Source organism: Centroberyx affinis, unplaced genomic scaffold (genome assembly GCF_046629955.1).
Source record: "Centroberyx affinis isolate AG114_WGS23_722 - 3 ecotype Tasmania unplaced genomic scaffold, CSIRO-AGI_Caff_v1 ptg005828l_1, whole genome shotgun sequence".
Lineage (NCBI taxonomy): Eukaryota > Metazoa > Chordata > Actinopteri > Beryciformes > Berycidae > Centroberyx > Centroberyx affinis.
Window position 1 is genome coordinate 47,581 of NW_027282954.1, and position 25,230 is coordinate 72,810.

Sequence of the window (25,230 nt, forward strand, 5' to 3'; positions counted from 1 at the left end):
TTAACGGTCTCTACTGGCTTTTATGCAGGTTGACTCTGTCTGGAAGGGATTTTTAGGAAGAAATACATGTAAACTGTACTGATTAGATGTAATGGGATGGTTTAAAGTTCTGATTTAAGCCTTTAAACCTCCTGCAGCAACGCAAATGTCAGATTCTCCTGTTTCTGGTCAGTTTTTTTTGGGTGATATTAGGGCTGGGCGATATGGACCAAAAATCATATCTCGGTATTTTTAGGCTGAATGACGATACACGATATATATCTCGGTATTTTCTAAGAAGTGGGCTAAATGTTCAGTTGTAAGTAGGGCTGGGCGATATGGACAAAATCAAATATCACAATATTTTTTACCAAATACCTCGATATCGATATTGTAGGGATGACTATTGGTGCTTTCACAAAATATTTACACAATGAGATTTTTGATAAATAATCATCAGTAATGTGGATATAATGACTAAGTGGGTAAAGGCAAAGAATAGAACAGCTAGAACAGTCTGGTAAGTTCAGAAAATGACATCACTTTACTGTAATGCAGCCTTTAAAACCAGGAGAAGACACTTATGCCATATCACAATATTACGATATCCAAAATCTAAGACGATATCTAGTCTCATATCATGATATCGATATAATATCGATATATTGCCCAGCCCTAGGTGATATCTGTGAGCTGTACTCGTCTTCTTTTGGCTCAGCACATCACTTTCACTGCTCATGTTGTTGTTGTTGTTGTTATATTCCTATCAGCGGCTGGAAAGCAGGAACAGAAAACGTGAAACCAACACACAGGAACCACAGAGCAGGAACAGAGCAGCAGTAAAGAGGCTCTCCTGCCACATCGCCTCGGTCTGATTCACTGTTTTTACTACAGCTGGACCATAATTCAGTATTGTTATTTATCGTCTTTCATTGGAATCATGTGGTGATTATTTGGTGATTTCGGGAAATCACGACACACAAATCTGCTGTCTAAGCTGATGGTAAAAAGCAAATTTCACTTAAAAACTGACGAAATTAGGTATGAAACTTTAAATTTTAAGGAACATTATTTGAACATTTCAGTTTTGTTTGACATCACACCTAACATTACCATTCAGTTCAATGGGCTGAACATCAATTTGATTATTTAACATAACGTCAGCCATATCATGATATATACCAATATTGAAAAAAATCATTATGAATATTGTGATATTTGATTTCAACCATATCTCCCAGGTCTAGCTTTACACACATTTCTGTAAAAATAATGAATCAAGAGCTGCAGTTTTGTTTTCTATCTCCACCAACTGCACAACACTAAGCATGATGGGAAACGCCTGGAGCTGAGCACTGATTGGCTTATTACAGTTCTCATGGAAACACCCAGACTTCAGTTTTTCTCTCTGTTCTGACATCTTAACTCCATGATCCGTCAGGCAGCAGCCAAGTGATTTTATTAGTATGTTTTGGACTGTAAAAGATTTCATTAGTACATTCCAGACATATATTGCATTTTCCATAAATGCCTCTCTGCAGTGTCATGCCCACAGAAACATAGAATGGCTTAAAACCATAAATAAATAAATAATAATAAACTAGACCGGGAAGTGTCATGAAGGTCTGGGTACTCCACCTGCCTGTATCCTGATGGAAATTAACACACTTGAGTCAAATCAATAAAAAAAACAATATTTTGTGAGGTGAAGTGCTATAGGCCAGTGTTTCCTCATATAAAAACCAAACAAAAAATCTGCTAAATATCACCGGTTTATTATTAATGGTCTAGAAATTCTAATTGCTGTTTGGCCTAAAATTACAAGATGAAATTTTTCATACATATTCAGCCCTGTTTTAATATCCCATACAATAAAGTGTCTGGGTAATGAGTAATTCTGTTTTGCACCAAAGTTTTCCAGTCACACTAAATGCAATCATCTACATCTAAATGTTTAATAAGTTAAAAAATAGCATGTAACCTAACCAGGATAAATCAACATTTTCTACTCAGTTGTATTGGGCAACTTCACGCCGGAATACATGGCGGAAATCATGTCAAACTTGCTTAATGTGAATGGCCGAGATTGTGGTTGGATAGGTGTGAGAGGAGATGTAAAGAAAGAGCTCTCACTCGATCCCAGTTATACAACAACAAAAAAAAAAACTGATTGATGGCGGCTTCTACGGGAAAATACATAATATCGTTTCACAGTCTGATAGCTCATGGTAAGTGTAGCTAAACGGCTAATAATGAAAATGGCTAATAATGAGAATTCTCTGTGGGGAAAAAAATGAATGGTAGCGTTAGTTTCAGTGCAGGAAGTTCTTTTCCTAGTATTGAGTGGATAGTCTTCCACAACATAAACGATCTTACACACTGCTAGAGCGGGGTGTCGCTGTTATCGCGAGACCGGGGGGCTCAACTTCACGGGGAGGCAGCGTCCAACCGTCAGAGCAGCAGAGAGAGAAAATAAACCCGCCGCGCTGTGTCGAAAAACCAGTTTAGCAAGCCCAGTATGTTGCTTTTGCGTTTTCCGGGGTTTTTAATACATAAATGCAGGCTGCGGTGTTATAAATGATTTCATCTCCCATAAAATAGAGGCGTTTTTGCTTTAAAAAAAAAAAAAAAAAAAAGGACCGGAGGAAAATGTCTCCTTGGATTTGGTGCCTGCTCCTGCTTCGCTTGACGTGTGAAGTTCAAGCTCAAGTGGAAAGTGAGTTATTATTGTGGCGGTTTCTTGTGTTTTCACTATTGCAGATTGTGCATGTTTCACTGTTTTCTAGATTAACACGACAGTATTTGTTAGCAGGTAAACGTGTCAATCACTGAAGTGTCAAAACGGTAACCGCAGGGCTCATCCGCTGCCATCGCAAGAGAGGGGAAATAGTTAAATATGTATTTTTTTCCACACAGTCCCTGGGTTAAATGTTTCTTTCTTGCGAGTTTAGAGAAGATAATTTACAGACAGACAGGTTTTATAAGGGTATTAGGGTGGTTGTAAGGTCACTACAGAGCAAACCTAACGAAACATCACTATAATACTGTTTATTTTCCTGTAAGGACTTAATATAGTGCAGTGGATCTGGTATTCACTAGTGAGTTTATGGCATTTTTGCATCTCCTATGCCATAACTCAGTGTTCCTATAGGATATTATGTATAGTTTCGAAGTGAACATTACTGTAATTCCTTTATCAGATGAAAATGCCTGTCCAATTCAATATAAAACAGTAAAACATTTTACTAATTTAGATTGAAATTTCAAAAATCTGCTGATACAGCCCAATATAAAACCTTCAAATGAAAACATTAGGTGTATTTTGCATGAAACTATGGAGTCAAAGTAAGTGCAGTTGTCTCTTTGAAAGGATGGGTGAGTAAATACACACTGAAAAAGATACAGAGTGATGGAGATAAATCCCTAAACTTTAATAACAAGATAAAGTCATCTATCTCCATGTGTTTCTATGAGTAAACCTGCAGCCTGATAAGACTCAAACTATTCACCGTGTAAAAGCTGTATGTGTCATTACAGTTATGTGTCAGCGGTTAAAGGTGTGAAATCTGGTCAAAACTTGTCCAAAGACTTCTTAGACGCATGTGTCAGTCCAGCTATTGATCAGTGATTATATTGGCACATGATTAACTGTCTGTAAACACTATCCTCTGTTGTATAAACAGAAAAACTCTGGTGAATATTCAGCAAATACCCTAAATCATGGGTATGGATACATGAGCTAGGATTCGACTGATATGGGTTTTTGAAGGCTGATAGTGATATTTTTTGTATCGAAGCTGCCAATAGCTCGTATTTTGTGCCGATTACCATGTCTATGCCCTAAAAAATCAAGTATTCAGTGTTTTGCCCTTGAATTTTCATCTCATTAAGGTGGAAAAGCCTCTGAAACGGCATTTAGAGCATCATGGGACACTAAAACTCTCCATTGAAACCCAGACTGATGAAAGTCTTTTAGTGTCAGCAGCTCTTTAAGGTTTACTCTTCAATGGTAGAGAATCTCTGGGGGACATTACTGCCTTTAAATGAAGAATTACAAAATGAACTCAGGTTTTCCAGACTGTTTTTCTGAGGAAGCTCCATCGGATCAGAGGTGGACGACTCTTGGGCTGAACAATTAATCAAAATTTTATCGAAATCGCAATATGGCTTACTGCAATTTTCAAATCGCAGTAGAGCCGCAATATTTGTTAAAGGTGAAATGTGTCAAAATACCATTTTAAATTAAATATTGTGGTGCTGCAGAGATGTCCTGGCCTACACATCATATTCTACAGACTTAAGAAAACATCTTTGTTTGGTACAGATCCCCGCAAAAATCACACCGTAATCATTTTAATACGTTTTTCAATGAAAATGAGAATAATGATGTAAAAATGATCATTCCCTCTAATATCGCAAATCATATCGCAATTGCAATATCAGTCAAAATAATCGCAATTAGATATTTTTTCAAAATCGTTCAGCCCTAGATGACACTGACATAAAAGGCTAATATCGGGAGTGAAATATTGACAAACCAGTACGTCTGTCTAACCCTAACATGAGCTCACTGTCTACTCCCCCTCCACCCCAATTCACGTGCCCGGAGCAAAAGATCAAACTGAAGCCAAGCAGCAGGTCAGCGCTGACGGGAAGTCTGACCCAGAAACAGTCAGTATGGATAAAGCAACACGTGTCAGGAGTTACAGAAAACCACACAAGCCTCCTGCACAGCATTAACCTCCATACTTCTCATTCTTCCTCTTTGTATGGAGAGAAAAACAGAACAAGAGCAAGATCTGAGCCAAATCCTCACAGTCCACAGGTTCATTCGGTTTATCAGAGGTGGAAAGTAGTTTTGAGGTTCTGACACTTTACTTGAGTGTTTCCATCCTGTGAGACTTTCTACTTTTCCTCCACTACATTTATCTGCCGGCTGGAGTTACTAGTAACTTTGCAGAATAAGGTTTTACACGCAAAACACAGGATAAGCTCATAAAATATGTTGCATTGCTGTCAGTATATGGAGCAGTTAGACCGACAACATTAAAATACTTCTGTTAATGCAGCAATAATTTAACACTCTTTTCGTACTTCAGAATATTTTACTGCTAATACTTCTATACTTTTACTGAAGTAAACTTTTGAATGCTGCACTTTTACTTTTAACGGAGTATTTTTCCATTATGATATTGCTACTTGTACTTCAGTAAAGGATTTGAGTACTTTTTCCACCGCTGCATTTTATTGAAAGACAAAGTCCGAATTGAAGACTGGACTCTGGAGAGGTCATGCTGTACAAGGTGTGTGAGTTTGCCGATAAGCAAAGCAACATTGATGTGATACTGATGGAGTATCAGCAGTATAAACTCCCGGAGTCGTTCTGCTGCGAGGGAAACAAACAGAAACTTTCAGGCCGGTTGACAAACGCTCAGATCAATCAGACTGATCAGCAAGAGCCGAACGTGTGCTGGGGAAAGTTCACTCAGGGAGAGAAGTCCAGTGTGATAGCACACAGATAGGGAGAGGGATTTGGAGAGCGTTATTCCACACAAAACATGACAACTAGGCATACTACTATTAAAATGAGAGGCATTGTGAGGCCTTTGCTTTCAAAAAAATAATGTTTAGAGGATCAAATTATCTGTTTTTTAAATACTGATTGATCAATTTCAGGGGGCAAAATTTGCAAAACAAATATGTAATGTTTTGTTAGTAGTTACTACAAAACTACAAGCCTGAGATGTATTTTAAACATGCTTCTCAGATTTAATTGATGGATCTGTGTAGAGCTGCAACAATTAATCGATTAGTTGTCAACTATTAAATCAATCGCCAACTATTTTGATAATCGATTAATCGGTTTGAGTAATTTTTTAAGAAAAATAAGTCAAAATTCTCTGATTCCAGCTTCTTAAATGTGAATATTTTCTGGTTTCTTTCCTCCTCTATGACAGTAAACTGAATATCTTTGGGTTGTGGACAAAACAAGACATTTGAGGACGTCATCTTGGGCTTTGGGAAACACTGATACACATTTTTCACCATTTTCTGACATTTTATAGACCAAACAACTAATCGATTAATCGAGAAAATAATCGACAGATTAATCGACAATGAAAATAATTGTTAGTTGCAGCCCTAGATCTGTGCTTTTGAAGCCTGATTGTTTGAAGTCATATTATTACATGGCAAATCAGATCCAAAGTGAACTTTCTCTGCCTCAGATAGATGGACAGTAGGTTGTTTACTGTCACATAAGGGTTAATATGTCCGCAGTTAATCCGGTGTTACTGTTATTAAAATAGAAAAGAGCATAAGAAAAGCAGCAGCGGTGATGTTGGCGGATACCGACGGCTTCCAAAGGTCTTCCAGATAAAAACATGTTTTGGTAGCACACAGGGCCGCACAGCACACACACACAGTCAGATTGGGATTATTTTGCTGGACATTGCAATTGCGATATACTGCAATACAGTATACAGACACAGACTTTTCAATATTTTAGATTTTTCAGCAAACGAGAAACATTTTTAATACAAAACTGAGACTGCTTAAGATTTGCTGGGTTTGAATACAATGAAAGATTTTTTTAACAGTGTGCTATTGAATTTATAGGCCACAAATTGGGCTGAGCATCAGAATAACTTGTTTAGGAGTCAGATTTGAGCAGCCACCATGTCTGATGAAATAATTGCAGCCTTTTGCAATTTGGAAATTGAAGTATGTCATACAGAAATAACACTTGGTGCTTCTGGGGATTAAGAAAAAGTAGTGAAGCCCTTCTGTTTATATGTGGAAACAGGAATCAAATCTGTAGAAAACTGAGATAAAAGCTCTAAGACTGAAAACCTCCAGTGAGAAAACAGTAAACAGTTGAGCTGTAAACACAAAGTCCAAGGCGCTCTACATCCAGTGAGGAGGGAAGAGAGTGAAAGCTTGAAATTGAAAAAGCCTTTGTTGTCATGGCAAACAGATAGGACTACAGCCAATCACAGACAAGCTATCAAGACACATGCAAAAAAAATCTGTGTAAAGACAGTGGAGGACCAAACCAAGGAAAAATACCTCCCAAAAAATACAATATTATAGTACTTTAAAGGTGGAAAAGAAGTAGATTGAAGTAGTCAATTTTGTGATTTTAGATTTCTTTTAACGTATTTTTTCTATTAATTGTGCAGCTATAATAGTACAGTGACAGTAAGCCTCAGTATCCACCAGTATGGAAACCCCAGTTCGCTATACAGAGGCCATTTCTTCACCAAGCCCTTTATGTAAGATCCCTAATTGATGTGTGGAGCTGGATTTAGGTCGGCCAGTTGGCTCCGGACCAACACTCTGGGTCTTAGGTATCAAAGCCACTATCTGTGATTTTAGGGATTTTTCTGTGTTACATTTTACACGCATGCAGCTGCCGCTCTTATCCACAGCCGTCTCCGAATGAATGAAACTGTGAATCGAGTTTAATTTCTGAGATTAAACAACATTAGGAACAGCAGCAGTGAGGTGGAGTCATGGTGCTGTGAACCTGGGAAGATCATGTGAGAGAGATTTGAGCTCAGGAAAGACATGAAGGAGAAAAATAAGAGCTGAAGGGAGAGAGAGGTAATGAGTTTTATTTTGAAGATAAGAGCATGTTAGAGCGAGTAGAGCGGGAAAAAGTAGGGGAAAGGGGGGTGAGAAGTGCACTACCAGTCAAAAGTTTAGACATTTGTCTTTATTTTTACTATTTGTCACATTTTAGAATAACAGTAAAGACATCAAAACTATGAAATAACACAAATGGAATGACGCAGTGACCAAAAAAGTGTTAAACAAATCAAAACTATCTTATATTTTAGATTCTTTAAAGTAGCCGCCCTTTGCCTTGATGGAAAGGCAAAGGCTTTGGAAAGAAATTCACACATAGGATCAACTTCACTATTTATATTTGTCTAAGAAACACATTTCAAGCATTTAAGCAGAAGCCTTTAGATCAAAATGGCTTGAAGGGAATGAAGAACACAGAACATTCAATCAGGTGGGTCCAGACTTTTGACTGGAGAAAATATTTGAAGATGTAATCAGCAAATGTTTGGTGTTTTTACTTGTAATGAAAATGTTAAGTGTGGTTGTGTGTTCTGGGAGTGAAGCTGACGTCCCCCCCCCCCCCCCCCCCCCCCCCCCCCTCCTGCAGACCGGGTGGTTTTCCTGCTGGGAACCTTCCAGAACGTGAGTTTCTCTCAGAACGAGACGGTGCAGGCGGTGGTGTCCCGGATCCCCCCGGAGGTCGCCTTCCTCACGCTGCAGTTCCACACGCAGCACCGCAACGCCACGCTCTCCTACAGCCGGGTGAGAGGCCGCTTTACGTTTTACAGTAGAGAGAGAGAGAGAGAGGAAAGACTGGGAGAAAGAGGGGGATGACATGTGACAAAGGTCTTGGACGTTGTATATACCTTGTACGCACCTCAAGCCGCTTACCAGCTCGACTCGACTCGACTTGACTCGGTTTTCCACTGCAGATAGTACCCCCCCCCCCCAACTGGTCGTCATAGCGACGCCACACAAAACTGCCGTGATGTCATCTTCAACACGACACACACAGCAACAATGGAGGATATCTATAGCTCTCGCTGGATCCTTTTGTCGGCAACCAAACAGAGGAACGTCTGCACCTCCTCATTTGACCCTGGCGTGGTTTTGCGGGTTGCCGTTTAATAGTAGTTAATTAAATTAAAATTAAGTTAAGTTCAATTAAGTTAAAAAATTGCAGCCACTACAGTACCTTGGCTGTTTAACCCACTGAGCAAAAGACGTGATTTCAACGTCTTGTCTATGCTTTAGCTCTCATATAGCCCAGGATCATTACGGCTATGTATAGACCTATTTTAGACCAAGCAGTAAATACATTATTACAATGAATAAACATCTGTAAATACCAAAAATATGCACCTGAGAAGTCCTGTAGACTAGCCTACAAGATAATTATCTGAGCACAAGAAGTAATTTCAACATTGCGTCTATGCGTAGCTCTCATATAGTCCAGGATAATATTGTCTATGTAGACATCTAATAAACTTTCACTTTTCAACCCCATTTAAACTTAATTTAGCCTAGACGGCTATGGCCATTTAGACGTGTTTTAAACGTCTAATCAACGTAAAATTGCTCAGTGGGTAAATATGGCGGGTTTGTGCAGGATGTCCCGTGTCGCGCAATGATGACGATTCTCTCTGACCAATCAGCAGTCTGCAGTGTTTTCACATCAGCTTTTGGTGTCTCCTCAGCTCGCTTAGAACCTCGATGGAGGTGCTACCAAAAAAAGTACCAGGTACCAGGTGATATGGTACCTGGTACCTGGTACCTGGTACCTGTCCAGTGGAAAACCAAAAAAGTTGAGCCGGTACCATGTGGTGGAAAAGCGGCTTTAGCCCACTGAGACACCGGGACGTCCCGTTAACATGAAGCATTATGACGTTAATTCGTAGGACACATCGTGCCAAGTAGCATCAAACTAATGTAAGTTATAAGAGAATAAGGAGCATTATGGAAAAAGCATAAATCAATGCTTCTCTGACATTATTATTGAGTTTTGTTTAGGGATGGACCGATCAGGTTCGCCTTTTTTCTCCTTTTATTTATTTGCTTTTTTTAGCAGTGTGATTGGCTGATCAGATCACAGATTGAAATAATGCGTTTTACGTGTACTAACAACGGCAAATGATGTGGATGCAAACGGATGACAGACGGTTTGGATTTTTCCAGACTAGATTGTGAACGGAGCGTCAGAATAGCTGCAAGTGACAAAAAGATAACTTGTGAGCACCGGCTTATGAGATAGCAAACTGGTCATTTCATTTCAATATATAGGCAGGGATAAGTCGACACAGCGAGGACCAAAGTTTCCTCCATGTTTGTTTGAGCTCTGTGAAGGAAGCGAGAGCGCTGCTACGTTGTTTCTGGGGCCGAGACAGCTGTGACCGGAGGCTTTATGTTTTCAGGTTGTCCGTCTGTCCGTCCCATTCTCATGAACACGATATCTCAGGAACGCCGTGAGGGAATTTCTTCAAATTTGGCACAAACGTCCACTTGGACTCGGCCATAACTCAAGAATTCAAACGCTAATTATGACAAAATTTCACACAAATGTCTAATAGGATAAAATGATGAAGTGATGACATTTTATATCCAAAAGTTCAAAGGTCAACTTCACTGTGACATCATGATGTTTTGCTTACCACTGTAGCTGAGAAAACGATCTTGGGTCATTCTACAAAAACGGTGGAAGTGCTGTCACTTACTTTTGCAGACACCAAAATCCTTTAAGTTGACCTAATGATCACATTAATTATATATGTTCAATAAATAAAGACTGTCCTCGCAATGATAAAACAAAGTTTATTGGTGGAGGCGTACAACCGTGAGGCGGTTATTTCTAGTTTGTTTTTATACTTAGATTTACATGCATTTTAATTTGTCTATGTCCTCTGCATGTGTATGTATGTATGTTTTTATGTATGATGACATGTATGTTCTTATTTCATTTTATTATACATGTATTGCACTTGGCTTTGTCGAGCACATTTCGTTGCTTTTTATATGAAATGTGCTATACAAATACAATTTGACTTGACGTGAAAGATGTGAACGCAGCATAAGAGCAGCAGGGTAGTAGAGGTCAGATCAGAAGTTGGTGATAGAAGAGTTTAAGATGTCTGATTTGCTGTTATAAAAGCAAACCAGCTGCCTGCACATTATGTCCGGTTTAATGGAGTGACGCCATCCAGAGCAGACTTGTAGAGCGGTGAAACGCAGTGTGCGATGCAGCATAAATTGTGAAATTGAAGGTATGCTTCATATGTGCAGGCAGTTCGTTCTACCTCTGATTATTAATGAATGGAGCTTTGTGTGCGACTGTAGGAGAGCGGGAGTCAGCTGATGTACAGTCCACTGGTCATGGGTGGCAGACGGGGCGACACCGGGGGAAACCTCCTGGCCTCGGTCACGCTCGTCTCAGGGGACGGCTTGGTCCGCCTCCAAACTGTAGTCTAATTAAAGGTTATTTATGCAAACTGGGAAAATAAGGGGAAGGAAAACAAATCTAGAACTGTAAGTGGGTAAAAAAAAACCAGAGGGTCCAGTGGGGCTTGAGAAAACGTCTCTTACTGAAAAAGACAACATAGTAGAACAAACAAATCTACAAGGAAAATTCAGAGAAGAAGAGGGAGTGTGTGTGTTGTGTTACAGAGGGTGTGTGTGTGTGTGTGTGTGTGTGTGTGTGTGTGTGTGTGTGTGTGTGTGTGTGTGTGTGTGTGTGTGTGTGTGTGTGTGTGTGTGTGTGTGTTCAGACAGAAAGAGAGAAGTGTTAAGAAATTGCAAATGTGTACACACTCTCACTTCAGTTTTCTCTCTCATTCTTCTTTGTCTCATTGATATATTTGTTTTGTCTTTCTTGTGGTAATCCACAAGATCCTCATTTTATTGTTGTTGTTGCAGTTGGTTTGTTTGTTTTCTGTCATCTTTGTCCCTCAGCCTCATTGCTGTGGTGTTTCTGCAGAGATCACCTGTCAATCAAACAGTGTGGGCGGAGCTTGGATTTTCTGTTGCTGCAGTTTGAGTTTCTCTTTTCTTTGTCTGTTCAGCTATGGTGGCTATCACTGCTCATGCTGACTACCCAGTTCTTCTTCTACTGTTTATTACAAATGAATCAGAAACGCAAAACGCATCACTGGATCACTGTTGGGTTTAGAGCTGCAACGATTAATCAATTAATTGATTAGTTGTCAACTATTAAATTAATCGCCAACTATTTTGATAATCGACTAATCGGTTTGAGTAATTTTTTAAGAAAAATTAGTCAAAATTCTCTGATTCCAGCTTCTTAAATGTGAATATTTTCTGGTTTCTTTCCTCCTCTATCACAGTAAACTGAATATCTTTGGGTTGTGCACAAAACAAGACATTTGAGGACGTCATCTTGGGCTTTGGGAAACACTGATCCACATTTTTCACCATTTTCTGACATTTTATAGACCAAACAACTAATTGTCAGATTAATCGCCAATGAAAATAATCGTTAGTTGCAGCCCTAGTTGGGTTATGGAACAGCAAAACAGATATTTATTTATATGAAAATGTTACGGAGTATTACTTTAATGCCAACTGTTTCAACTCCATAGGCCTATACATTGCGTGCTTGATTAGTGAAAGTGTCTGACCTGAATATTGAAGCCTGTCACTAACTAAAAAGAAACCTCAGTTGTCTGTTTCATACATGACAGGCCGGTGATGACGAGGTGATAAAGGTTTGAGTTTCTCCTGCTGTCTCCACACAACAAACAGCTCTATCTTCACAGCAGATTAGATCAATTTGGTGGAAAACAAATCTGATGTTGAGTCTCTCTGCCCACTCCCAGCAATCTGACCCAGACCAGTTTCACACAATGGGGTCACTGTGAGTCTGAGAGTCGTGGGCACAGCGCTCCCATGCTGCCAACCATGTCACACAGTAATTCATTATTTACTCATATGAAATACCTGGTATCAGACAGTATTTTCTCTGGAATAGCTGTGTTGTGCTCTGCTGACTCACAATTTACTGTCTAATATCTTATATATATGCACTGTAACCTTAGATCTGTTTTAATCGCTTCATCTGACTGGAACAAGTAGAGTTGTCACGATATCAGAGATTTGACTAAGTTTAGAATCAATTCTGAGTTTAATATGTACAAAAATCAATACTATGGGCGTCCAGGTGGCTCAGTTGGCTAAGCTACTAGACAACTGTGACTTCCTGGGTTTGAATCTGGCCCAGGATCTCTTGTCGTCCCTCCGTCATCCCTCCATCTCCCCAGTCTTTCCTGTCTTTCCTGTCTTTCTTCACTGTGAACTCTCAAATGAAGCGAAAATACCTCCCCAAAAAATCTGAAATCTAAAGAGAAACTGATACTACAATGATCATGATGAAATCTAGACAAGAGGAAGGTGAGATTGAGAGAATGAGAAGACAAAGCAGTGTTGTGTCACGATACCAGAAATTTGACTTCAGCACCAAGACTAAGTGTAATATCTCAAAACAGCTTTGTCGTAACTTTTTCTGCAGGGCTTTTGGTGTCGGCTGGGGGGTTTGCTAGTTTCATTTGGACTGGGATCCAGTTCAAGACATCCTTCTTTATCTTCTTATACTTTTTACTGTTCCAGTCCGCACGTTTACGCCCTCTAGAGGTTTCTAGAGGTGATGCTGAAATGGATTTTCAACTCTCCGAACACATTTGGTGAAAGTATTGAACGTTAATAACGCTCAGTATTCAATTGAACCTTTCTCAGTGGTGTTGAAGTTGTATCAAAGTTCCAGTTATTTAAACCACACTTGACTTTCATACTGTACATACATACTACACAAAATATATCTCCTGGCCCCAAAAGCTCAGCCACTGAAAATGTCTTCATTCAACCTCATCACATGATTCGCTCAGTAACTTCACTGTGAAATTCCAGGTATTTCAGAAGCTGCTCTTTAAAGAAAAAAAAAAGACTCTAATCTGCTTTGTTGCTGACAAACAGACTCACGTGCAAACAGAGATATTTCTGTCGACCTGCTGGAGTCTTGTGAGCCTCTTACTGCAGGCTCAACCGGTAAAAATGTCTCTGTCATAAGAGTGCAGCACAGCATAATCCTCAGCAAGATATGTGCAGGTTTATATAGCACAGTGATCCATGAAACAAAGTGTGTGTGTGTGTGTGTGTGTGTCTTGAATGTTTTCAGAAGAGATAATATTTCTATAAGTTGTTGCTGGCATAAGTGTCATTCTCAGTCTATGTAGTATCACTAAATCATCTGCCTTTATTTCTATCTTTCTATGTGCTCTTAAAGAAAAAATATCTTGAATCCAACAAATCTCAACGTAAACAAAACCAGTAGTGAAGTGACACTGCTTCAATACAGGACATGACACATGACATTTAAGTATTAAGGAGCTGACTTTCGGTATTGGTCAAGATTTATGTATTATTCGTCCCTAGAGGTGGTGGATTGCTAATGGATTACTGCCTTTTTTTTTTAAGTTTATATAGTGAAATTTGACTTTCTTTTACCTTTTTAGGTGATTTTGATTGTGCTTTGCTTTTGTATGATTGTCTGCAAGTTTTATGTTTGTGGTGATGATGCTTTCTTAGCAAGGACTCCCATTTTAAAAAAAGAGTTTCTAGTCTAGTCTTGTTTATTTATAGAGCCCTTTATCACAAGCAGGTCTCAAAGGGCAATGCTCCTGTTCTTGAAGAGTTAAAAAAATAAATTCCCCCAAAATGCAGATGGTCGAATAAATTCTGGACTGTATCATAAAATGACAAAATTAAGTGTGAATAGATAAACAAATGTGATCTTTGTGGGACTACCTGGTTAAAAAAAGGGGTTAAATAAATTATTAAACTATCTGTGTGTGTGTTTGTGTCAGATGCCGGGTCTGGGTCTGTCTCTGACGGCGGTGGACTCGGGCCTGCTGTCCCCTCTGCTGCCCAGCCAGACCTCCCTCTCCCTGTTCCTGTCGTCTCCTGATGGTGCCGTTGTGGCGGGGACCGGGGTCATCCTGCCGTACACCGGCACCGGTGAGGCTGCCTCTCAAACACCCAGGACAGATGCACCAGCTCAGTCAGCCAGTCATTCATTCAGGCAGGCAGGCAGTCATTCACTCACTCATTCAGTCATTCATTCAGTCAGTCAGTCAGTCATTCATTCAGTCATTCATTCAGTCATCCGTTCATTCAGTCATTTATTCACTCATTTATTCACTCATTCATTCATTCAATCAGTCATTCATTCCGTCAGTCATTCATTCAGTCAGTCAGTCAGTCATTCGTTCTTTCAGTCATCCGTTCATTCAGTCATTTATTCACTCATTCACTCATTCATTCATTCAATCAGTCATTCGTTCAGTCAGTCATTCATTCAGTCAGTCAGTCAGTCATTCGTTCATTCAGTCATCCGTTCATTCACTCATTTATTCACTCATTCAGTCATTCATTCATTCAATCAGTCATTCGTTCAGTCAGTCATTCATTCAGTCAGTCAGTCAGTCATTCGTTCATTCAGTCATCCGTTCATTCACTCATTTATTCACTCATTCAGTCATTCATTCAATCAGTCATTCAGTCAGTCATTCAGTCAGTCAGTCATTCAGCCATTCATTCAGTCATTCATTCAATCAGTCAGTCATTCAGTCAGTCAGTCAGTCATTTGTTTTACCAATGTTGGGCTTGTTACTCAAAGATAATAATGTATTAATGTATGTACTAATGTATTGTATTGTATACTCATTACTCCTTTCTTCATTTCAATAGTAATGAAACTCCTTGTTACTCCACTGGGAGCAGCAGTCTGTTACACTGCTCATTAGATTGTTTCTGTTACACTGTCACATTTGGCAGTTGCATCCTCTCTTACTTTGAAAAAGTCCGATATCTCTGTTGCCTCTCCTGTGGACGATCAGGGAAAACAAACAGCCTTTTCTAGTCTGTTTCTTATATATGGAGACCAGCTAGTAAACCAGCTAGACTAGATAGTTTTCATTTTATGCTACTTGCTAAATTAGTCACTTAGTTTGCAGACATTGTATTACATTTTTAAGCTCTTCTGCATTGACGTCAGTCAGTGGTCACTGCGGCTGAAGAAACTGTTGATGGTCCTTTGTTGATGCTGCCAAATCAAACCAAGTCTGACGCAGATGGATCACATTGGTTTGATGCTTATTAGGCCGTTGGGAACAATTAGTGTGTCTGGAAAAGAGCGTATCCGATGCCCTCAGTGTGTTCCCACCCTGTTAGTTTTGCTGATCCTCCGTCCAAGAAGCACCTGCATGAGTTTTGAAAAGAAAGTTGCTGGCTTTTGTTAGCGATACCGGTTCTTTTTTTATTGTTTTTACTGTACTTTTTGTTGTATTTGTTTAATTTGTAGGTACTGTGGTATTGTTGTTTATTGCCTAGCCAGATGCACTTGTGTTATCTTTGCTACTGATATCAAGGACCACAATGGAAATAAGTCTGTGGCTTTGAACAAAGAAGAAAAACAAGTGCTACAAAAATTGTGCACAGTGTCAAAAAACTACCAAAAAGCTACTCTTTGGTTTGGGCTATGCAACTGAATGAAACAAAAGTCCAAGGCACTCTTCTTTGAAAAATTTAAAAAGCCTTTATTTCATGGGAAATAAACTAAACTAAAAATGGTTCAGATCAGGGCTGAAAACTGGTCCTTCTGCCACAGACTGAAAGATGTTTGAGTTCATGATATCTGACTGGAGGACGCTCGTGTGAACCATGAGGGAGGACGAGCACGACTGTGTGTGGTTGCTCATATCCCTTCCTCTGGTGTTGTAACACACTTACAGCAGTGTGTCTTCAGTTCCTGATATGACAGGACTCCACTCGGTGTCAGATGGTTTGTTTTTCTGTTGGTCTAGCATGCCTGACGCGATGTCTTCCCCTTTCCAGACCCAGTCCCCGGAGCCTGTAACATGGAGTTTAATCTGGACATCGATCCAAACGTCTATCTCCACTACAACCTCTATGAGACCACGATCCGCTTTGCACCGGCAAACATTGGATATGAAAGGTAACGCAGGAGACTGATGGCTGCTGTTCATCCTGTTTGGCCCACAACTTCATAACAACTCAGTTACATCTGACAGTTGTCCTCAAATTGCCTCCAATTGACACTATTTTTTTCTTTTTTTTTCTTTGAATTGATATCTCTCGCTCTCTCTCTCTCTGTCTCTCTCTCTCTCTCTCTCTCTCTCTCTCTCTCTCTCTCTCTCTCTCTCTCTCTCTCTCTCTCTCTCTCTCTCTCTCTCTCTCTCTCTCTCTCCTCTCTCTCTCTCACACTCACACACACACACACACAATCACTCACACGCACACTTAAAGACCTTTTCTCTTCCTCCTCTAGATAGAATAGATAATGGTCCTCTAGATATTGCTCGCTTCATTTTCTCAAGAATGTGTGTTATGTGCGAGCGAGCCGTGTCACAGAGTCATCTTGGACCCGAGGGACAGTGGGACTCGTTCACTCGTTAAATCACATCCTGGTGGCTCGTTACCTCCCAATCTGTAGCTGTGCTGTCTCCATTGTTTCAAACCGTCATGGAGTAACTCCACTGAAAGGATTTTGTTCTGGACAGATGATGCTTTTGAGGAAGGAGAGGCCTCAGTGTGTGGGCTTGTTGTTTATATCACAGTCGCTGTTTTGGGTTTGGATACAGAAAGTGCTTTTCAGGGATGTTTTCCTTGCTGCCATATGGATGGTCTTGTAACTCCAGTTGTGCTGTTTTTGTGTTTATGTAGTCCTTTATGTGTTAATGCATAAATAATGTGGCTTAGGGCCCATGAATATCACTTTAAACCCATTGGGGAAGTTGGCAGTTGCCAAAGAATGAGACTGTTTTTCCATGGAAAACCAACCTTTTGAAAATTTTAAACAGCAGTACTTTGTCGATGAACAGTGTGGATATAATTTGGCTAATTTGAATTTCAGCTCAATACCAACATTGGTTTGGACAAACACTAGTGACTTTCATCTACACAACTACAGTCTTTGTTAGCGGTCTCTGTTGCTTGCTGTGTCTTCAGGCAACTTTTGGCCGCCAGTCAGTTCCTTTTTTCACAGCAACTTGCTGAAACACACTAGTTGTTTGACAGGTGTAGCCCATCAGTACAGAAAGTTACAGCATTGTCTCATATATTCTTTACGTTATGTGAAGTGTCCATTTGATAACCACCAATGATATAACACACTATAACCCCTCTCCTCCAATATCCAAGCCTGGCCTCCACACAGGTGCTCACCCAGATAACACAAGGGATATTTACACCTGTGTGTTTATATGCAGGAAGTGTGTTTTTGTGCATATGCATTCAAAGAGAGGGAGAAAAGGAGGGAGATCAGTCAATAAAGACAATATGCAAGATTGACTGAAAACAGGAATATTAACAGAATAATCTTCTATAAATGTTAAATGAGCAACTAACTCTTAGAATCAGTGAGGGCAATAATCAGACTATTGTGTGCAGGCAAATACAGGTACTGTAAAGCTGCACTAGGCAGGATTTTAATGTAATTTTTTTTTTGTTTTATCAACATAAATCACAAATCTACACCCCATGCAGTTTACTGATGTCACATTACATGATTTCTGGGTAATGAAGTCCTTCAAACTTGCTGCCAAAGTGCGAATTTGGCTCGTGCAGCTTTAAGTCAAAGTAAAATTCATACAGCCAATAGATGGGGCATTTTTTTACATATAAAACGTACTGTAAATAGAAAGCATCATCATCGATATACAGCACAACATTATACATGGAAAGTAGCTTCAGATACAAAGTTGACCATGTATCAGCGCTCTGATTGGTCCTGCCTGTCCTCTCTCTCTGTCCCTCAGGGGTGCGACGCCTCCGGCCTGCGACGTCTCGACAGGAAGTGACACTCGCTGGCGGCTGCAGTACGACGTCTACCAGTACTTCCTCCCCGAGAACGACCTATCAGAGCAGAGCCTCTTCAGCGCCGTGGAGACCGTGGCCGACCTCCAGGGCATCACCGAGAACGCCAGACTGGTGGGTGTGATGGTTCAGTGTGTGTGTGTGTGTGTGTGTGTGTGTGTGTGTGTGTGTGGGAGGCTGTGGAGGAGTTTAAGTTCCTAATACTCAGGATTTGCTGAATATCAGTAAAATTAATGATTCACTCTCACATGCAACTTGATTTTAAGAGTTTTGTTCCAAAATTAGATATCCACCATTTAAAAGAAATGACACCCACTCTGCCAGATTGACTTGGACACAAGTCACATGTTTCACTGCTTGAGACTTGACTTGACTTGGGTTCTGGTGACTTGGGACTTGACTCTGACTTGTACTCTGATGACTTGAAAAGGTTTCTAAAGTCTTGACTTGAGATCTTGTGTTTGTGTAAATGACTCAGATTGAAAGTGATGAGATTTGTTCCAGCAGACGACTGAATTTAAATTCTGTTTTCTGAATTTGTATGGAATGATTGAATTTATTGAAGTTGAAACTGATTATAGAAATCAAACTCATGATGCTCTTACCAAGTTTTTATCCTATTAAAACCATATTGCTTTGAAAAGTCCTAGATATTTAGTTTTCTTTAAGATATTAAATTGATACTGGACTCTTGATTTGTTCTGACTTGACTTGCTGTTCTACATTTAGACTTGAGACTTGACATTAAAGACATGGACTTGACTTGGTAATCTACATATAGACTTGGGACTTGACTTGAGACTTGTGCCTCAAGACTTGAGACTGACTTGGGAAAGTACAGGAAAGTAAAAACACTCTAGCTGTTACTCTAAATTGCCTCCTAACTCCCCCTCCCCCTCCCTCAGGTCCTGACCCTGTCGTCAGCAGACATGACCCAGGCGGTGTTCAGCTCCATCCCGGGTCAGGGGGTCATCTACTCCGTGGTGGTCAGGGACCCGCTGGAGAACTCCTCCGCCTCCTACATCCCGGTCCACACCTACGCCTGCAGCTTCGCCTCCACTCTGGACGACTGCATGACGCTCGGTGAGCTCGAACACGTGTCGCTTTCTGAACCCGTCGCTGCTTTAGTATCGCTTTGCGTCAGAAGGTCTCGGGTTCGAATCTCCGCCCCGGTCCTCCTGTCTGTGTGGAGTTTGCGTGTTCGGTCCGTGTTTGCGTGGGTCTCCTCCAGGCTTTCCGGTTTCCTCCCACAGTCTAAAGACATGCAGGTCAGGTGAACTGGAGACTCAGAATTGCTTGTGAATGTGAGCGTGAGTGTATTTATCTGTCTATCTGTGCTTGTGTGTGTGTGTGTGAAGCCCCTGTGACCCAGAATAGGAACAAGCGGATAAAGTCAGTGAATGAACATTGTAATGAAAGCATCTTATGCATTGGATTTATTCGATTTATACCTCGATCATGCATGCGCAAACTAAAACGAAACTAAAACTATCTTGCAGGACTACAATCACTAACCACATCTAATCTCAATGCATTTGAGCCGTGGGATCCTTGCGTAAAATGTCTGCATGTAGTTTGCAGAAGCATGAATGGCATCAAGGATGAGGTTTCCATTCCCATCACACAGCGACTCTGTTATATAACAAATGTACAAGAGATTAGCAACAGCTGCTCTTTCCTTGAACCAGAGTGAGAGGGTGAATCCAGGCAGAAGCTGTGATCCCTTAGTTATGAAGAGGCGATATACTGGGTTTGAGATGGGGATGGGTGATATACCGAAAATGTACAGAAACTGGCACTGACTCTCTCTCTCTCTCACTGACCAAATGTTCTCCCTGTCGGTTTGTTCAGTAAATACATTTGTCAAGCAGACAGCTTTGCATAAACGGTTTCATTTGTGCTGCTTCAGTTAAACTGAGAGTCGCTTCAAAGCAGCAGAATCAGATGTGTCAAGACAGGCAGAGAAGGACAGAATAAGACAGTTGGGTTTACCTTCAAAATAAAAGCATACTTTTTATATTTATGACACTCCTGGTGAATGTAGTATTTCTGCACCGGGGTGAGAAAAATACAACAAATTATTTTCATTTATTCATTTATTAGTTTCATTTATCGTTATCGAGAGTTGCATTTTGGTAACAGGTTTACTCTTGTGTTCCCTCGTTCACGCTTCTTCCACAGCATCAAAATCAAACATCAACATCAAAAAGTAGAATGATTGATGATATTATAATTTAATATTTTCTCCAAGTCGTTAAGTCAAGTTTACTTATAGAGCTGGTCGTCACAAAGTGCTTCACAGGGAACAAATGACACGAAAACAAGGGGAAAAAAACAAGGGTAATGGAATAATCCTTAATAGAATCCATAATGGAATAAGATAATAGATAAGAGAGACAGAATAAGTACATGACAAACTCTAAGAAATGGGATCAGAGTGTGTGTGTGTGTGTGTGTGTGTGTGTGTGTGTGTGTGTGTGTGTGTGTGTGTGTGTGACTGCAGAGAAGTAAACAAAGCGAATGAATGGAGTCAGGTAGGCTGTGGGCGGAGCTGTTTTGTTTCAAATGCTGGACATTTTTTTTAATAGTTTTGTTTGTTTGTTTGTTTCAGGGAAGATATCTACCAAAGTCTTCTTCACCATCACGGGTCTGGCCGGCCTTTTCGTTTGCTTCTTTGGTCACCGCTTCTTCAAATGTGGTGAGTAGTTTCACTTTTTCTTCTGGGTTGTTAGCCCATCGCATGGCGCTGATATCACCTGGGGACGTCCGGTGATTTGTAATTAGTGGAGAATTTAATCCTGTGTGAATAATCTGCCATGTCTGTAATTTGAAGAAGTAAATTTTCCAGCCAAAATTACAGACTGTATTTTAGTGAAGACAGAAGTCCCCTAGTGATACTAATCCTGTGTGAATCAAACTCTCAGGTGTAATTTGTTTTTGACGTGCGATTACTTGTTCTTCCTCTTCTTCTCGTCTGTTCTCCTCATCATAAAAAATGGAGGTAGTAGTAGTGGAAGGTTTTGAATGCATTTTGTGCGCAAACTTCACATGATACTAGTCCCATGCAAGAGAGAGCTTGCCTTCCTCAAGTAAGAAGTTATTTTAAGTCCTAGAATGAAGCATCTGAGTCTAACCCGGCGTTCACATGTATTACTACAAAAGCGACATAACCGATAGTGAATCAGTCATTTCCAGTGGCAGCTGGCGGCGTGAGAAGACGTCAGCATCCATGACAAACAGCGTCAGGGCGACACCAAGCGAGGCGACAAGGGAAAACTGAAAATTTTTCAACTTTATGCAAATGTACTATGACGCATAGGCACGACAACTCAAGCGAACCAATCAGCACTTGTACGTGAGTCCCATGACAAACACAAACACACAACATTGGTTCCTACATACAGTATGGAGATATGGGACACTGCACGCTAGGGCTGAACGATTTTGAAAAAATATCTAATTGCGATTATTTTGACTGATATTGCAATTGCGATATGATTTGCGATATTAGAGGGAATGATAATTTTTACATCATTATTCTCATTTTCATTGAAAAACGTATTAAAATGATTATGGTGTGATTTTTGTGGGGATCTGTACCAAACAAAGATGTTTTCTTAAGTCTGTAGAATATGATGTGTAGGCCAGGACATCTCTGCAGCACCACAATATTTAATTTAAAATGGTATTTTAAATCTTGACAAACCCCAAGCGGCTGACTTCCTTACACTACTGTCCTCATTTGACCTCAAACTGGTCTCCACCGCTCCCACACACAAAGCGGGCAATACACTCGATCTGATTTTGACTCGGAACTGTTCCACGGCAGATCTGACTGTCACTCCCCTACATCTGTCAGACCACTTCTTTGTTCAATTCATGGTTTCCTTGCCGGAACATCCTCACGTTCCGCCGCAAATGGTCTCCTTCAGACGGAACCTCCGGTCCCTCACACCGGCTCGGCTCTCCGATGAGGTCACGGCTACCATGCCCCCTCATAATGAGTTCTCCTCACTCCATGTCAATGAGGCTACAGACACACTCTGCTCCTCACTAGCTGTCTCTCTAGACAATCTCTGCCCACTCTCATCTAAACCTGCTCGTAAAACCCCCACTAGCCCATGGCTCACCGGTGTCATCAAAGAGCAACGGGCGGGGCTCAGAGCAGCGGAGAGAAAATGGCGCAAATCCAGTGATCCCACTGACCTCACTGACTATCAAACTCTCTTATCGGCATTCTCCTCCCATCTAAAAAATGCCAAGACCACTTACTATCAGGATAAAATCAGCAGCGCCAAGGACGCTCGCAAATTATTTTCAGCTTTTAACTCACTCCTCAAACCTCCACCACCCCCACCCTCAAGTTTGCTCACGGCTGACCTCTTTGCATCCTTCTTTACTGATAAGGTTTCTACCATCAGTAATCAGTTCTCTGAGCCTGACCAACTCAGTCTGCTGCCACCAGCTAACAGGACCTCACTCCTGTCCTTTTCCCATCTCACTGAAGAGCAAGTCTCCAAACTACTACTTGACTCTCGTCCCACTACCTGTCCGTTGGACCCCATACCCTCCAACCTCCTGCAGGCCATCTCTCCCACACTTATCCCTGCAGTCACGCACATCATCAACTCCTCACTCTCAGCGGGTGTGTTCCCCACTGCTTTTAAGCAAGCCCGGGTTACCCCGCTACTAAAGAAACCTACACTCAACCCATCTCAGGTTGATAATTACAGGCCGGTTTCACTACTCACCTTTCTTTCCAAAACACTTGAGCGGGCGGTCTTTAATCAAGTCTCTGAATTCCTTTCTGAGAACAACCTGTATGATCCCAACCAGTCTGGCTTCAAACGCGGACACTCTACCGAGACTGCGCTCTTGTCTGTAGTGGAAACACTGCGATCAGCTAGAGCTGCTGGTCAGTCCTCTGTCCTACTGCTACTTGACCTATCGGCCGCCTTTGACACGGTGAACCACCAAATCCTCCTCTCCACACTCGCTGAGCTCGGCTTCTCAGGATCTACCCTCTGCTGGTTTGAGTCCTACCTCTCAGGGAGATCCTTCAGAGTGTCTTGGAGAGGGGAAGTGTCTAAATCCCACTACTTGTCCACAGGGGTACCTCAAGGGTCAGTGCTTGGACCCCTTCTCTTTTCATTATACACCACCTCATTGGGTGCAGTGATCCGCTCACATGGCTTCTCTTATCATTCATATGCTGACGATACCCAGCTCCTCCTGTCGTTCCCGCCAGACGACCCCACAGTCTCGGCGCGGATATCGGCATGCCTCGCCGACATCTCGGCTTGGATGAAGGAACGCCACCTTCAGCTTAACTTGTCAAAGACTGAGCTCCTTGTCATCCCAGCCAGTCCCTCTATACAACAACAAATCAGCATCCAGCTCGAATCAACTGAGCTCATACCCACAAAGTCTGCCAGAAACCTGGGTGTCATGATTGATGACCAGCTAACCTTCAAGGAGCATGTGACTTCTGTTACTCGGTCATGCCGATTTGCTCTATACAATATCAGGAAGATCAGACCCTACCTGTCTGAGCATGCAGCACAACTCCTGGTACAGGCTCTTGTAATATCACGCCTTGACTACTGCAACTCCTTACTGGCAGGGCTCCCGGCCTGTACTTTCAAACCTCTGCAGATGATCCAGAACGCGGCGGCGCGTCTGGTCTTCAACCAGCCCAAAAGAGCACATGTCACTCCGCTATTCATATCCCTCCACTGGCTCCCAGTTGCTGCCCGCATCAAGTTCAAGTCCTTGATGCTCGCCTACAAAACAATATCCAAAACGGCTCCGACCTACCTGAACTCCCTCATTCAGGTCTACGCTCCCTCCCGCTCACTACGCTCTGCCATGGAGCGGCGCCTGCTGCTGCCACCACAGCAAGGCCTTAAGTCTCTAGCCAGACTCTTCTCTTCTGTGGTTCCCCGGTGGTGGAACGAGTTGCCAAACTCCATTCGATCCGCAGAATCCCTCTCTATCCTTAAGAAAAGGCTAAAGACCCAGCTCTTTAGCGAATACCTCCTTTCATAAAAAAAGAAAAAAAAAAAAAAAAAATTTTGATGCACTCTACGCATTACCTCATAGCACTACCTTGTAGCACTCCCTCGTAGCACCTATGTCCTGTTGGACCAGAACTTAGCTTGTTGCACTGTCTCGTAGCACCTTTGTCCTGTTGGACCAGAACTTAGTTCTATAGCACTTACTCTCGTTGTTCTCTCCTATCTAGAAACTTGCTTGTGTTGTATGCAAATCTCATGTGTAAGTCGCTTTGGATAAAAGCGTCTGCCAAATGTGAAATTGTAAATTGTAATTGTAAATTGGTATTTTGACACATTTCGCCTTTAACAAATATTGCACCTCCTGTGATTTGAAAATTGCAGTAGGCCATATTGCGATTTCGATAAAATTTTGATTAATTGTTCAGCCCTACTGCACGCTATTTGTAGGCAAAGATTACCTCCAAAACATGTACAATCAGCAGGAAATGAATTGATTGGACGGTGACATATGAGCCAAATACGCTAGCTTCATCATCATCATCGCAGCTTGTCGCTTTAATAGTAATAGATGCGAACGCCCAGTAAGTCTCATCTCATCTTGAACAGCACTGCGCTCACAAGAGATTCCCTGCTTTGACGATGAGAAACGAGCCACTGCTCAGTGTCACAGACTTCCCACAACACACTGCTTTCCACTAACGGCTAAATCACTCTCAGACGCGGCTCATGAAAACTCCAGCTTCCAGTCGCAGTTGAAACACGGATTCGG

The 25,230-nt window shown here is 41.3% G+C and overlaps 1 protein-coding gene across 1 annotated transcript in view; it reads left to right on the plus strand.

Annotated features, from left to right (window-relative positions):
- The first annotated feature begins 2,450 nt into the window (after positions 1 to 2,450).
- The window catches only part of tm7sf3 (transmembrane 7 superfamily member 3), a 29,737-nt gene continuing 6,957 nt past the window's right edge, over positions 2,451 to 25,230 (plus strand). Inside the window, exons 1-7 of the mRNA XM_071547331.1 lie at positions 2,451 to 2,695; positions 8,156 to 8,310; positions 14,415 to 14,565; positions 16,444 to 16,564; positions 18,387 to 18,558; positions 19,350 to 19,527; positions 21,056 to 21,142. Coding sequence (XP_071403432.1) covers positions 2,629 to 2,695; positions 8,156 to 8,310; positions 14,415 to 14,565; positions 16,444 to 16,564; positions 18,387 to 18,558; positions 19,350 to 19,527; positions 21,056 to 21,142 — 931 coding nt within the window. The 5' untranslated portion in view covers positions 2,451 to 2,628. The remainder of the gene's footprint in view (positions 2,696 to 8,155; positions 8,311 to 14,414; positions 14,566 to 16,443; positions 16,565 to 18,386; positions 18,559 to 19,349; positions 19,528 to 21,055; positions 21,143 to 25,230) is intronic.